Here is a 14,888-nt window from a genome sequence, read left to right as displayed (position 1 = left end):
TAGAACAAATACATTCCTTTCCCCACAGTGCATCATGAGAAGTGTATTTTCCACCCTGGCCTCCTGGCTTCCTTAGATCAGGACTTCTCCATCATATTTATGTGTCCAAGAACGCTATTGGATGCTCACTGGGCACGTGCATCTTGTGGTCGTCAGTACTATGACGTCCGAACAGAATCCCGGCCCTGTTTCCAGACACGGTGCTCTCGGACATCTGTTCTTAACTTGTCTAGGAACCCGGCTTGGTTTCCCCATCTTGGGAAGCCCTGTGGTTGGAGGCTCCAGCTAATCTTTCCCAGGTAAGAAAACTGTTCTGTATTCAGCAGATGGCAGGAATGTTGGTGCATTCTCCCAAAGCCAGGGCTAAGGAAGAGGTCCCTGTGCTGACTCAGGCTCACTCACATAGTCCCGACCAGTAGCTTCTCTTAACCTAGGACCTCTGAGAACCATCCTGTGCCCCGAAGTTGGCTGCCCAAAGGAGATAGCGGCCTTGTTAGGAAACCTCCTCTTGGACCTTTGACGTCATTGCCCCAAACCATTGTCCACATCTTTATGGAAACCCTAGCTTTTTAATTATTTGGTTTTGGTTGGTTGGAATACTGGATTGGTTTGCCAGTCTAACACAAAGATGCCAATACATTTGCTAAATTCAGTGAGTGTGATGCTTTTTTTTAATATCACAGTGAAATATTTGTGTTTTCACTAATGGCATGTCTTTTTAACTAAAACATACTGCTTAGTTCTAGACCAACTGCATTGTTCCTGTGGATTTTATAAACCCACTCCTTATAGGCTATTTTCCACTATAAAAATCTGCTCTTTAAAAGTAAATTTTTTTTTCTTTTGGCTTCAATATGCCTGGTTTATTTCTAGAAATAAGCACCTTTTTTAAAAACTGCAAAGTGTTATATATGCTTTAGTAATTCTAAATGCATAAATACTCACTTCCTCATAGAGCATAAACAACTAGCATATTTCTTTTCTTTCTTTCTTTCTTTTTTTTTTTTGGAGATAGAGTCTCACTCTGCTGCCCAGGCTAGAGTGGTGTGGTATCAGCTTTGCTCATAGCAACCTCAAACTCCTGGGTTCAAGTGATCCTCTTGTCTCAGCCTCCCTAGTAGCTGGGATTATAGGCACTCACCACACTTGCCTTGTTTTTCTGTTTTTAGTAGAGAAGGGGTCCTGCTCTTGCTCAGGTTGGTTGTTTTTTGTTTTTGTTTTTGTTTTTGAGACAGAATCTCACTCTGTTGCCCACGGTGTCATAGTTCACAGCAACCTCAATTTCTTGGGCTCAAGAGATCCTCTTGCCTCAGCCTCCCAAGTAGCTGGATTACAGGTGCCTACTACAATGGCCAGCTAGTTTTCTATTTTTAGTAGAGATGGGGACTTGTTCTTGCTCAGGCAGGTCTCGACCTCCTGAACTCAAGTGATCCTCTTATGTCGGCCTCCCAGAATGCTAGGAATACAGGCATGATCCACCACCCCCAGTCACAACTAGCACTTCTTGGTATGGAAAGTACATTTTTGTTCTTTTCCTTTTTTCTTTTAGATAATGACTTTCACTTTATCGCCCTTGGTAGAATGCCATGGAGTTACAACTCACAGCAACCTCCAACTCCTGGGCTTAGGCCATTCTCTTGCCTCAGCCTCGTGAGTAGCTGGGACTACAGGTGCCTGCCACAACGCCCAGCTGTTTTTTTGTTGCAGTTTAGCCGGGACCGGGTTCAAACCCGCCACTCTCGGTATGTGGGGCTGGCGCCCTACCTACTGAGCCACAGGTGCCACCCAGGAAAGTACATTTTTAACACATTAACTGCCACTTGATTTATATTTAACTTATGGCTAGTTTTCAGCCCAAGGCCTTCTGAAGCATAGGTCATATGTCTCTTGACCTATCTTTTTTTTTTTTTGCTTCCTAAGACAGAGTCTCATTCAGCCACTCCAGGGTTGAGAGCTGTGGTGTCACAGCTCACAGCAACCTCAAACTCTTGGGCTCAAGTGATCCTCTTGTCTCAGCCTCCTGAGTACTGGTACTACAGGCGCCTGCCACCATGCCTGACTAGTGTTTCTATTTTTGGTATAGATGGGGTCTCATTTTGCTCAGGCTGGTCTCAAACTTGTGAGTTCAGGCAGTCTACCCACCTTGGCCTTCCAGAGTGCTAGGATTACAGGCATGAACCACCAAGCCCAGCCTACCTATCTTGACCTAATAAAACACAGTGGCCCCAAGGAAAAAAAAAGTTTTTTCTAGTATCGCAGTCAGTGTGTTAAAAAATATCCACCTGGGTACACATTTACCAAGAAAAAGATAAATTTATAGTGGGAGAGGGTCACACCTTTGGAATGAGGCCTGTGCTGCAATTGTTGAATGGCTCTTTACATTTTTTTGGGTAATATTTCTAAAAACATTGCCTTTTTTCCCCAATTTAATGGTTTAAAAATTTTTTTTAAAATTTTGGTAAAGTAGACATAGAAATTACCATCATAGGCTCAGTGCCCGTAGCTCAGTGAATGGGGCACTGGCCACATACACTGAAGCTGGCAGGTTCCAGCCTAGCCCAGGTCTGCTAAAACAACCATGACAACTGCAACCAAAAAATAGCCAGGCGTTATACAGGTGCCTGTAGTCCTAGCTATTTGAGAGGCTGAGGCAAGAGAATCGCTGAAGCCCAGGAGTGTGAGGTTGCTGCGAGCTGTGACACCATGGCACTCTACTGAGAGCGACATAATGATACTCTTTCTCTTAAAATAAATAAATAAATAAAAGTAAATAAATCACAAGAAAAATGACAGACTTTTCAATTTCAGCCAGTGAGCCAAGGATAAAAGAAAAGGCAATTCAGAAAGAAGAGATCCAGAAAGCCAAGGGAAAAACATTCTACCTACTAGTAATTTAAGCACTGCAAAATAAAATGAGGTGCTTGTTTTTGCTATCAGTTTGGCAAAGTCAAGCAAATACAGATGATGTGCAAGGTTGGCAAAGGTGGAGACTCTGTCTCGAAAAAATAAAAATTACCATCATAACCATCTTTTGAGAGTGCAATTCAGTATTAATTATGTTCCTATTGTGTGACCAAGCTCCAGAATGTTTTCATCCCCGTGAAACACCAACTGCCCATCCCCCCGTTCCCAGCCCATGGCACCCACCATTCTACTTTCTGTCTCTATGAATTCCACTATTCTAGGGACCTCCTATGAGTGAGATCACACAATATTTGTGTTTTGTGACTAGTTTCATGTAGCATAATGTCCTCAAGGTTCATCTCTGGTATAGCACGTGTCAGAATTTCCTTCCTTCTAAAGGCTGAGTAATAGTCTGTTGTATAGAGGGATCACATTTTGTTTATTCATACATCCATTGATAGACCTGTAGGTTGCTTCCAGTCAATGGTCTCTTAATGAATTTTTATTTTATGTATGTATGTATTTTTTTGCTTATTTATTTGAGACAAAATCTTGTTCTGTTGCCTTGGCTAGTGTGCAATGGCCCAATCATAGCTCACTGCAATGTTGGACTCCTGGGCTCAAGCAGTCCTCCCACCTTAGCCTCCCAAGTAGCTGGAACTACAGGCCCCTGCCACCATGTCTGGCTATTTTAAAAAATAGAATTTTTAGAAAAGAGGCCAGGCTGGTCTTGAACTCCTGGCCTCAAGCAATCTTCCCCCCTTGGCCTTTCAAGCAATTGAGACTAGAGGTGGGAGCCACAACACCTGGCTAATTTTTCTATTTTTAGTAGAGACAGGAGGTCTCACTCTTGCTCAGACTGGTCACACTCCTGAGCTCAAGGATCCTCCAACCTTGGCCTCCCAAAGTGTTGGAACTGTAGATGTGAGCCACCACGTCCTGCCTGAACTTTAATTTTAGAATAATTATTAAAAAATTGCAACAATGGAACAGAGTTCCCACTTACCCCCTACCCATTTTCCCCTGTTCACCTCTTATGTTGTATGTTTGTCACAACTAATAAAACCAGTGTCAAACATTATTATTCAGTAAAGTCCATACTTAGAATAATTTTTTAAAGATCATTCTTTTTAGGGTCATACTTTAAGTGGAACTGTATATTAGGTATAGAATTCTGCACTTTGCTTTAAATTAGAAATAATCAAATCCCTATCCTATTTCTTCACAAAATTATAGGATGATCCTTTCAAAAATAAAGCCTTGTTATTTAGCAACAATACACAAGAATTGCACTCGGATCCTTTCCAGGCAGAAGACCCCTTCAAATCCGACCCATTTAAAGGAGCTGACCCTTTCAAAGGTATCTCACTTCCTTATTGAGAGGCTGTTTATTTTTATGTCATTTGGAGTTGTTGAATGGCTTGAAAAGTGAGGAAATACCATGATCTGAAATGGAGGAGGAAAGGAAATCTTTGAGCCTTATTGGTCTCATGAGTTTCTTATCTCAACCTATTAACTACAGAGCTGAGTTGTTGAGATATATTGGGAAAAACCACTAGCTCACACCAAGACTTCCAAGTTTGAGGGCATCTTGGTCTTTAAGCTCTCCAAAGTTTCAATTTCTTAATCCTTCAGCAGTTTAATAGACTCTTTCTTGCTCATCTTGAACGCTTGATAATGATAGAACCAATAATGGTTATGAAAGTACTGAGAAAACTATAGATTACTACATAAATCAAGATCTTAATGCTCTTTAAGAGTTTATCCAGAGTCACATACGTATCTAGAATAACTAAGAATTCTAGAAACAAGATTTCCTAACTTCTCTCCATTTTTCAGAGCAAAACAGTATTTCCAGGAAGGTTATCTGTACATTTCTGAGAAAAAGTACTGAGGCAGGAAGAGGAGAGTGGGAGCTCCCTCCAAGTTTCACATTCGAGGTCAAAGTATCTTCGGTCTGAGAGATGAATCAGGCAGTTCCCAAAGTTCAAGTGTGTTAGCCGTGAAACATGGGACGGCCCCAGAGTCCTTCGTTCTCTTACATGGGAGGTGGCAGGCCGTGAGATCAAGGAAGCACAGCATAGAAAGGGAGGAGTGAATTCTGACTTTGGCTTGTTCAACATTTTCCCTGACTCTGGCCTGCACTGAGCAGCCAGTAACACCTCTGTCTCTGTAGATGTTCTAGCCAGAGCAGCTGCTGCTCCCAGTCTCCTCCTTTGATTTGCTGAGGTGGATGGGATGTTCGTTAGGGGGACAGGATGGGGAGAAGCAAGTAACATTTGCTTCCTAAATTGGGGGTGGGGTAGAAGTCAACAAAAGGCCTCGCTGGTGGGCAGCTACATCCAGGTGACCTACTTGGTGCTGTTCTTCGCCCCAGAGCTGATAAGCATTTCCCTTCTCTCGGATCTAGGTGACCCCTTCCAGAACGATCCCTTTGCAGAACAGCAGATAGCTTCAACAGGTAAAAACCTTTATTAAATGTTTCCTGGACCAGTCCTCAGAATATGGCAGTGGGAAGGTTAGTTCTAGAAGGAACCTGGTAACGAGACTTGAGAACTTGAGCAGCAGCTTCTGGTAGCCAGGTGGTTATTGGGTTGTGCCCACAGCAACTTGGTCACTTGTGCCAAAGTCATCTGTGTTCAGGTGTTCCATTCAATACCCACACTTGGTAGGACCTCTGTCCACACACATTGGGGATGGCAGAGGGACAGTTGTCGGTATTACATATAAGCCTGGTGATGGCTCCCTCACTCCTGGTGTTGTCACTGAACCTGCACCCCACTCTGGGACGTCGAGGGGGAAACTGGGGACATAGTTGGTGTTGGGATCAGGTTGCCTGCTAGTTTATTTCTTTTTCCTTTTTCAAAAGGTGAAATTCATATAACAGTTCATTATTTTAAACTGTCCAATTTAGTAGCATTTAGCACATTCACAAGGTTGTGCAGCCACCACCTCCTCTGATTCCAGGACATTCTCATCACCCCAGAGGGAGACCCTGTAGCAGTCACTCCCTACATTCCCCCCACCCCCCCAGCCTTTGATGGCCACTAATCTATCTCTATCTATGGATTGATCCATGTTGTTTATTGTTTTTAAATCAGGTTTATTAAGAGGCACACAACCGAATCTGCTTATTCTGAGCATTTGATGAGTTTTGACAGATGTGTGCAGTCAGAGAACAGTTCCCTCATCCCCAGATGTTCCCCTGTGCCCCTTTGGTGTCACCTCCCAGTCTGCCCCAGGCCCTCTGGTCATCACTGACCTGCTTTCTGTTACTAGAATTTTTGGCTTTTCTGGAATTTATGTAAATGGCATCATTCAGTGTTCTTTTATGCCGGCATTCTTCTTTTTCTTTTTTTTTTTTTTAATTGTTGGGGGTTCATTGAGGGTACAAGAAACCAGGTTACAGTGATTGCATTTGTTAGGTAAAGTCCCTCTTACAATCGTGTCTTGCCCCCATATGTCTGCATTCTTTTACTAAGCATAATGTTGTTTACTCATGGGGCATTTTTCCTTCATTTCCCCAAACCTTCCAGATCCATTTGGAGGGGATCCTTTCAAAGAAAGTGACCCATTCCGCGGCTCCACTAACGACGACTTCTTTAAGAAACAGACGAAGAACGACCCTTTTACCTCAGATCCGTTCACGAAAAACCCATCCTTACCCTCAAAGGTGAGTGGGGCAGGACATTGCGGAGAACCCGTGTGCGCACTCTGTGTCACGGGAGTGCTTCCTGACTGGCCCCTCTTCATGGAGTAAGTCCCCAATGTGCTCACTCTTCACTTGTCACAAATGTAACTGTGGTGTCTGTTCTTTAGGAACTGCTGTCCCAGCCGGTTCTCACTCCTGGATAGCAGCAAGGCAGCCATTGGCCTAGTCACTGAGGCACAGATTCACTTGTAATGTTTTCTTTTTAGCCTTCTTAGAAAATGTCTTTACTTGATTGTTCAGTCAGTTACAGATTGAACTCCTGGTTCACTCTTTACCCTCTTCTCACTACTGCACTTGGTAGGCTTAAAAGTAATAAATAAATACAAATTAAAAATGTCTGTAAGATCTGTAGTGAGACTCTCCCTTTTCCTCCTGGTATCCGTGATCTGCTTATCAATTTTGTTTTCTGTTTCTTTGATTTCTTCTGTTATTTTATTATTTCTTTCTTCCTACTCATTTTGGGTTTACTTCGCTCTTCTTTCTTTTTGAGACAGAGTCTCAAACTGTCACCCTGGGTAGAATGCCGTGGCATCACAACTCACAGCAACCTCCAACTCTTGGGCTTTAGCCATTCTCTTGCCTCAGCCTCCCAAGTAGCTGGGACTATAGGTGTTCACCACAATGCCCGGCTATTTTTTGGTTGTAGTTGTCATTGTTGTTTGGCAGGCTTAGGGCTGGATTCGAACCCGCCAGCTCTGGTGTATGTGGCTGGCGCCCTAGCCACTTGAGCCACAGGGGCTGAGCCTACTTTACTCTTCTATTTCTAACTTCTTAGGATCCAACCATCAGCCATTGATTTTAGACTTTGTTTTCTAATACAGAGATGATCCCAAATTTACAGTGGTTCAAATTAAGATTTTTCAACTTTATGATAGGTTTATGAGGGCATCAAATGCATTTTCACCTTATGATATTTTTGATTTACAATGAGTTTATGGGAATGTAGCCCCATTGTAAGTTGAGGAACATCTGTGACATTTAAAGCAACACATTTTATTTCCCTGCTGTTCTTAAGCAGCAGCATTCTGTATATTTTGATACTTTGTATCTTCATTGCCATTCATTTTAAGATATTTTCCAGTTTCCCTTGTGATTTCTGTATGCCCATGGATTAAAGTGTGGTGTTTTATTTCTAGACGTTTGGCTTTTTTCTCCTAGATATCTTATAATATTTATTTCTCATTCAACCTGTTATTAGAGAACACATTCTATATGTTTTCAATGCTTTTAAATTTATTGAAGCTTGTGTTTGTGGTCATGTTGGTGAATACGCTGTGTATACTTGAGAAGAATTGTTGGGTATAATGTTCTATAAATGCCAATTAGGTCACGTTGGCTGATAGTGCTCAGATTATGTGTACCTTTGTTGTTTGCTTTTTAATTCCACCAGTGGCTGATAGAGGGATGTTAAAAGTTACACCTCTGATTGTGGAATTATCTGTATCCCCCTTTAATTCAGTTGAGTTTTGCCTTGTGTATTTTGAAGCTTTGTCAGGTGCATACACATTTGTGATTATTATGTCTTCCAAATGTAGCCACCTTTTTCTCATTAGGAAAAGTTCCTTTTGATTTCTGATGATGTTCTTTGTCTTGAAATCTATTTTGCCATTTTGTCCTCTTCGTGCTCACTCACACTGCATTTTTTCATCTATTTACTTTCAACCTATCTGGGTCTTTAATATTTGATAGATGTCTTTTGTAATTAGCATGTTGTCAGGGCTTGCTTTCTTATCTAGTCTGAAAGCCTCTGCCTTTTAAATAATGTGTCTGGTCTATTAGTATTTAATGTAATTATGGATATGCTTGGATTTCAGTCTGCTATTGTATTATTTGCTTGCTTTTCTTTTTTAAGCAGCTGTTAGAAACAATTATTTGCTTTCTTTTTATCCCATATTTTGTTCTCTGCTTTCTTTTAGATTATTTGAATATTTTGTAGAATTCCATTGTGTTCTATTTATTGGCTTTTTAATTATTTTAATTATGCCTCTTTTAATTATTTTTTAGAGGTTGCTTTAAGAATTGCCATGTACAGTCAAGTTTACTTGGGGTTAATATTGTATCACTTTATGTAAAATGCAGAAAACTTGCAACTGTGTAGGCCCATTTATCCACCTCCCCAAGAGTCTCTTATGCTACAGCTGTCCTAGAATATCAGATATTTGAATACATTATAAACTCCATAAGATAGTGTTATAATTTTTGCTTTAATCCATTATATGTGTTTTAAAGAAATGAAGAGAGAAAAAGCCATCTTTTGATTTTACCCAAATATTTACTATTTCTATTGCTCTTCATTTCTTTCTGAAGATTGATTTTCCCTCCATTATCATTTTTCTTCAGCCTGAAGAACTTTCTTTAGCACTTCTTATAGTACATGTCTATTATGTTGTTATTTTTGAAGGATATTTGTGTTTGATATATAGTATTCTTTTCTTTCAGCACTTTCAGGATGTTATTCCATTGTCTTCCAGCCTCTATTGTCCTTGATAAGATTTTTCTTCCCAGTAGTTGTTATCCTGTATGTGATATAATTTTTCTTCTGGCTACTTTCAAGATTCTCTCTTTATCTTTGGTTTTTATTAGTTTGTGCCACATCTACAAGTAGTTTTCTTTGTTTGTGCTGTTTGGGCTTTGTCGAGCTTCTCATATCTGTAAATTATGTTTTTCACTAAATTTGATATAAATTTTCAGCCATTAGTTCATTTTCTTTGACACAGAGTCTCAAGCTGTCACCCTCAGTAGAGTGTCATGGCATCATAGCTCACAGCAACCTCCAACTCATGGGCTCAAGCGATACTTTTGCCTCAATTTTTATATTTTTAATAGAGATGGGGATCTTGTTTTTTGCTCAGGCTGGTCTTGAACCCGTGAGCTCAAGCAATCCACCTGCCTCAGCCTCTCAGAGTGCTAAGATTACAGGAGTGAGCCACGACACCTGGCCATCAGCCATTAGCTCTTTTTTTTTTTTTTTTGGCCATTAATTCTTTTTTTTTTTTTTCGTAGAGACAGAGTCTCACTTTATGGCGCTCGGTAGAGTGCCGTGGCCTCACACAGCTCACAGCAACCTCCAACTCCTGGGCCTAGGCGATTCTCTTGCCTCAGCTTCCCGAGTAGCTGGGACTACAGGCGCCCGCCATAACGCCCGGCTATTTTTTTGGTTGCAGTTTGGCCGGGGCTGGGTTTGAACCCACCACCCTCGGTATATGGGGCCGGCGCCTTACCGACTGAGCCACAGGCGTCGCCCTGGCCATTAATTCTTTTTTTTATTTTATTTTTATTTTTTATTTTTTTGTAGAGACAGAGTCTCACTTTATGGCCCTCGGTAGAGTGCCGTGGTGTCACAGAGCTCACAGCAACCTCCAACTCCTGGGCTTAGGCGATTCTCCTGCCTCAGCCTCCCAAGTAGCTGGGACTACAGGCGCCCGCCACAACGCCCGGCTATTTTTTTGGTTGCAGTTTGGCCGGGGCTGGGTTTGAACCCACCACCCTCGGTATATGGGGCCGGCGCCTTACCGACTGAGCCACAGGCGTCACCCTGGCCATTAATTCTTAAATATATTTTTCTCTCCTATTTTCTCTCTCTTCTGGGATTCCAGTTCCATATTTGTTAGACTTATTGTTATAGTCCCATGAGTTCCTGGTGCTTTTTTTTTTTCTCTCTCTCTTTTTCTTTTTATTATTTTTTCTCCTTTTTATTAAGATTGGGGTAATTTCTACTGACCTATTTTCAACTCCACTTACTCTTTCCTCTATTATTGGTTATTTAACTAACCTGTGGATATTCTAGATATACTTTCTCAGCTGTTAAATTGCTATTTGTTTCTCCTGTATAATTTTTATTTCTATTTCTCTGCTTCAATATCCTGTCTTTTCATAAATTCTAAGTGCATTTTCCTTTTCCTCATTGAGCACATTTATAATCACTGCTTTAAAGTTGTCTTTATCTGAGAATTCTAGCATCTGGGTCTGTCTTGGGAATTAGCTCCCTTGGTTATCTTTTCCTTTGAGAATTGGTCACATTTTTCTGTTTCCTTGTATGTTTAGATTAGTTTAGAAATGTATCCTGTACATTGTGAATGCTCTGTTGTAGAACCTGTATTCTGTTACATTCCTCCAAATAGTGTAGATGGTTGTTTTTTTTTTTTGAGACAGAGTTTTACTATGTTGCCCTCAGTAGAGTGCTGTGACATCACAGCTCACAGCAACCTCTAACTCTTGGGCTTAAGCAATTCTCTTGCCTTAGCCTCCTAAGTTAGCTGGGACTATAGGTGCCTGCCACAATGCCTGGCTATTTTCATATTTTTTTATTTTTTTGAGACAGAGCCTCAAGCTGTCGCCCTGGGTAGCGTGCCATAGTATCACAACTCACAGCAACCTCCAACTCTTGGGCTTAAGCGATTCTCCTCTCTTAGCCTTCCGAGTAGGCTGGGACTATAGGTGCCCTCCACAATGCCCGGCTATTTTTTGGTTGCAGCCGTAGTTGTTTGGCGGGCCCGGGCTGGATTCAAACCCGCCAGCCCAGGTGCATGTGGCTGGCACCTTAGGCACTTGAGCCATAGATGCCAAGCCAACCTGGCTATTTTTAGAGACAGGGTCTTGCTCTGGCTCAGGCTGGTGTCAAACCTGTGAGCTCAGACAATCCACTTGCCTCGGCCTCCCAGAGTGGTAGGATTACAGGCGTGAGCCACGGTGCCTGGCCCTGGTTTAATTCTCAGTTGCAGGCTTCTTTGAATCTGCCCATGCATACACGACACAGGGGGCACCCCGAGACGCGGGCAGATTAGATCACAGGATTTGGGACTATGATTCTCTGCCCCTCCTTTGTGATCCCCCCACTCCTTTTCCACGATGGTAGTTATCCCTGGGCTCCATCTTTTGGTGTTCAGGCCAGCAAGGCAGCAATTTTCCGTTGTAATCCTGTTTGTCTGCACTGTACCCCACTGCACTGCAGCTATTTAGCACCCTCAGGCTATAGCTGTCAAAATGGAAAACTCAATTTCATACTGTCTTCTGCCAAATTTTAATTCTCCCACAGTCTTTTTGCTTCAGTTTATTCCCCAAGCCTTCAGGTAGTTGCTTTTTTGTTTTTTGTTTTTGTATTTTGTCCAGAGTTTACAGCAGCAGTTCTCAACCTGTGGGTCGTGACCCACAGGAACTGTATTAAATGGCTACAGCATTAGGAAGGTTGAGAACCACTGGTTTACAGGTATATTATCTGCAGAGGTCATTCTGTTGGGATTTTACTCTGCCTGGATTTAGTTTAAATCATTTCACCCTCCCCATGGCCTGGCACTGGCTATGGTAGATGCAGATGTGAGGAAAATTTGGTTGACTGAGTGAATGAAGGAACAACAATGAACTGCTCTTTACTCTTTCCTCTCCCCTTCCACACAGCTTGACCCCTTCGAATCCAGTGATCCCTTTTCATCCTCTACTGTCTCTTCAAAAGGACCAGGTGAGACCCATGGCTTATTTTCCTTTCTATTTCTTGGCCAGTGGCAGAGCTGGTCCAGTTAATGTTTTCCCCTACAAAGTCAGCATGTCCTTGGTGCTTATGTCATCAGTCAGTGGACCCAGATCCTTACCTGAGACTAGTAGGCCAAAACGCTACCCTTGCTTGGCTGCTCATCTTCCTGGGCAAGCACTGATATTCTGGAAAGGAAGTTTGGCAGTAGGAATTCAGTAATAGCACCAGAGTTATTAGTTACTGTTTGCTTATTCTTCTTTATAAGTCTTTGGTTTATGTCTTTGGTTATCTTCCTAAAAGAATCCAGAGTTTGACCCAGGGTACTGCCTTGGGCTGTGGGTTTTGTGTTTAAGGAAGCCTTAGCTCACAGCATAAAACTCATAGCTGTGCACAACAGGAGCGTTTGCAGACTACCCCTTTCTTTTGGGAACAGGCCCCCCCCCGGTCCTACCACCTCAACCTGGAGGTTAGCAGAGTTTGGTATCATGGAGCAGGTGCATCAGCTGCTCTAGGAAAATCACTCCTAGTCAACCAAGAAAGTTCAGAAATTCCTGCCCACAGATGGATTCCCCAAATTGTATGGAAGGTGGTCACCTTTGAATTGCTTCTCCCCTCCCTCTCGTGCTTCTACCCGGACAGTGGAATAGCAGGCTGTGTCTCTGCAGCACCTTTTTGCTCCTATGGTGACTGAATGACACTGCTCTCCCAGAGCCATCTGTCATGGTGAGAAACTGTCTCACTGAGATGCAGGAACCATGAGCCAAACTGGGCAGGGTAGGAGTATTGAGGACCTTCGTGCAGATGCACATCTCTGGCGTATGAGACAGCTTCCCAGCGTCTCCTAATCCAGGAGCTGTTTAGTATTTTCCCTTGACCCCAGAGGTGTGTCCTGTTAAAGACTATAACTCTGACTTTGTTGGTACCAATTGCAGATCCCTTTGGAACCTTAGACCCCTTTGGAAGTGGGTCCTTCAGTAGTGCTGAGGGCTTTGCCGACTTCAGCCAGATGTCCAAGGTAAAGCCCCTCTCATGAAGCCCTGTGCCTCTGCCAGTATCTTTGTGCCTGTTGTGGTATGAACTGCCAGGCATAATTGGTAATGTCACGTTGGTAACGTATTTCCATGGCACCTTTCAAGCATGAGGTCATAAGCAAGTGGACAGGGTCCAGAAAGCACCCATGTTTGTCATCCCTCTGAGTGAAACAGCCAGAGTCCTGAAACTCTCCCATTGGCCATACTGCCCCAGGGCCATCAGTTTCCAGGCAGTGAAGTTGTCAACATGGCCAAATAGAAACTCTAGAAGGTGTTAAGAACAGAAATCCCAGGAGGGTTGTAGGCAGCAGGCCTAGTGTGCAGCCAGCTGAGACCAGAACCTTCAGTTGGCAGCCCTGTGGGCATGAGGCATCCAGAGAAGGTGGGCCAGGCCAGTGTCTGGAGCCACCTGTGGGACACCGCAAGAAGGGTGTTCAAAAGGGAGAGCCAGGCTCAGGAATAGGTTTGAGTAAATCAGCAGATGAGAAGTACACTGTTCTAGGACAACAGGCAGGCCCATTATTGAGCTAGACAGTGTCTATGTCCAGCCCTAAGACACGATCATGTTTCGTGTTAGGGCTCTTCCTTGAGGGGCTTGGAGGGAAAATGTGGTTAGTGCCCAATTTGCAACGTAATAAGAAGTCCGTCCCTGACAGCGTCCAAGATGGACAAATCAAGAAATGACAGTAGAAGCCCATTATTACTAAGGTAAGTTCCAGAAGAAATGCTTAAAAGTCCAAAGTGGTGATGGCCTTGTTGACTGAGAATAAAGCCAGGGTGAGGATCCACTGTGCTTCGTCATGACATCATGTGGCCCTGACTTTGAGTAGTGAGCGTGTTTCTGTGACAGGAATTAAGGAAAACAGGGTGAGGTATGCTCTGTCTGGCGCGGTGCCCTGTCCCTGGCACCTGTATCCACTTTACCTTCTGCGAACCCTCCACTAGAGAAGCCTGTGAGGACACAGCTTGGGGCCCTGCTTTTCCTCATGCATTCCACTGATTTTTACCAAATGCCTGCAGGGGCCCACATACTGCGCAGCTGGGCCCATCCTGTGGTTTGGAGCCCCGGGAATATATGGAGGGCGAGCGCCTCAGGTGTGGAGTCCCCCCAGGAGTATATGAAAGGCGAGCCCCTCAGGTGTGGAATCCCCCCAGCCACCTGCATCTTGTCAGTCCCCACACCCAGGCGCCCCATGATGCCAGCTTCCTGGGGCTTCCTGCCTCTCTGGTGCTTTGTGAGCTCAGCCAACAGAGCAAATGATTGTCTGGGTGCCTTGTGGTTGGTAGCGGTAGCAGTGTATGATTGTGGCACACAGCTTCTGAGAAACACTTGAGATTCTGTTCAGGTTTTCAAAGAAATACATGAGTGCACTCCAGCAGAGCAAGAAGCCAGCTCTGGCCAAGACAGAGCATCTGTTTACACTAATTAGTGGGTGGAGGGGGATCTGGTGTGGGGGCTGCTTTCCTTAGCCCGGTGTCCCTCAGTGACACTCTGTAACACTGGGATTGGCCAGAGTGCAGCAGAGAGAGTGAGATTTCTCCTGACATCGCTCCTCCCCCAGTGACTGTAGGCCCATGCCCCAGAGCGGGCGGGAAATGTCTCCTGAAATCAGAAAATTCTGCCACACGATGGCAGCAGTCCCAAAGGCAGGGCTGCAGGTCCTCTGTCTTCTCTGGCTATCATAGTAGGAGGCTGGCCCTGGAGGCGGAGGGCTTTAGATCCTTTCTGCTCTGTCCTCCTCACTGTCAGCACCAGCGCATAACAGCTGGCAGT

At 43.7% G+C, this 14,888-nt stretch overlaps 1 protein-coding gene across 7 annotated transcripts in view; it reads left to right on the top strand.

Annotated features, from left to right (window-relative positions):
* The window catches only part of EPS15L1 (epidermal growth factor receptor pathway substrate 15 like 1), a 116,306-nt gene that overhangs the window by 73,482 nt on the left and 27,936 nt on the right, over nt 1–14,888 (top strand). For 6 of the 7 annotated variants that reach the window (XM_053583787.1, XM_053583788.1, XM_053583790.1 and 3 more), the window contains exons 17-21: nt 4,141–4,264; nt 5,315–5,365; nt 6,441–6,577; nt 12,011–12,071; nt 13,016–13,098. In XM_053583787.1, the coding sequence (XP_053439762.1) occupies nt 4,141–4,264; nt 5,315–5,365; nt 6,441–6,577; nt 12,011–12,071; nt 13,016–13,098 (456 nt within the window). Of the gene's footprint in view, nt 1–4,140; nt 4,265–5,314; nt 5,366–6,440; nt 6,578–12,010; nt 12,072–13,015; nt 13,099–13,691; nt 13,821–14,888 lie in introns of those variants that run through there. The other variant, XM_053583792.1, reaches the window with a different exon arrangement.

The sequence above is a fragment of the Nycticebus coucang genome, chromosome 3, assembly GCF_027406575.1.
Source record: "Nycticebus coucang isolate mNycCou1 chromosome 3, mNycCou1.pri, whole genome shotgun sequence".
Classification (NCBI taxonomy): domain Eukaryota; kingdom Metazoa; phylum Chordata; class Mammalia; order Primates; family Lorisidae; genus Nycticebus; species Nycticebus coucang.
This window is presented reverse-complemented; position numbering and strand designations above follow the sequence as displayed.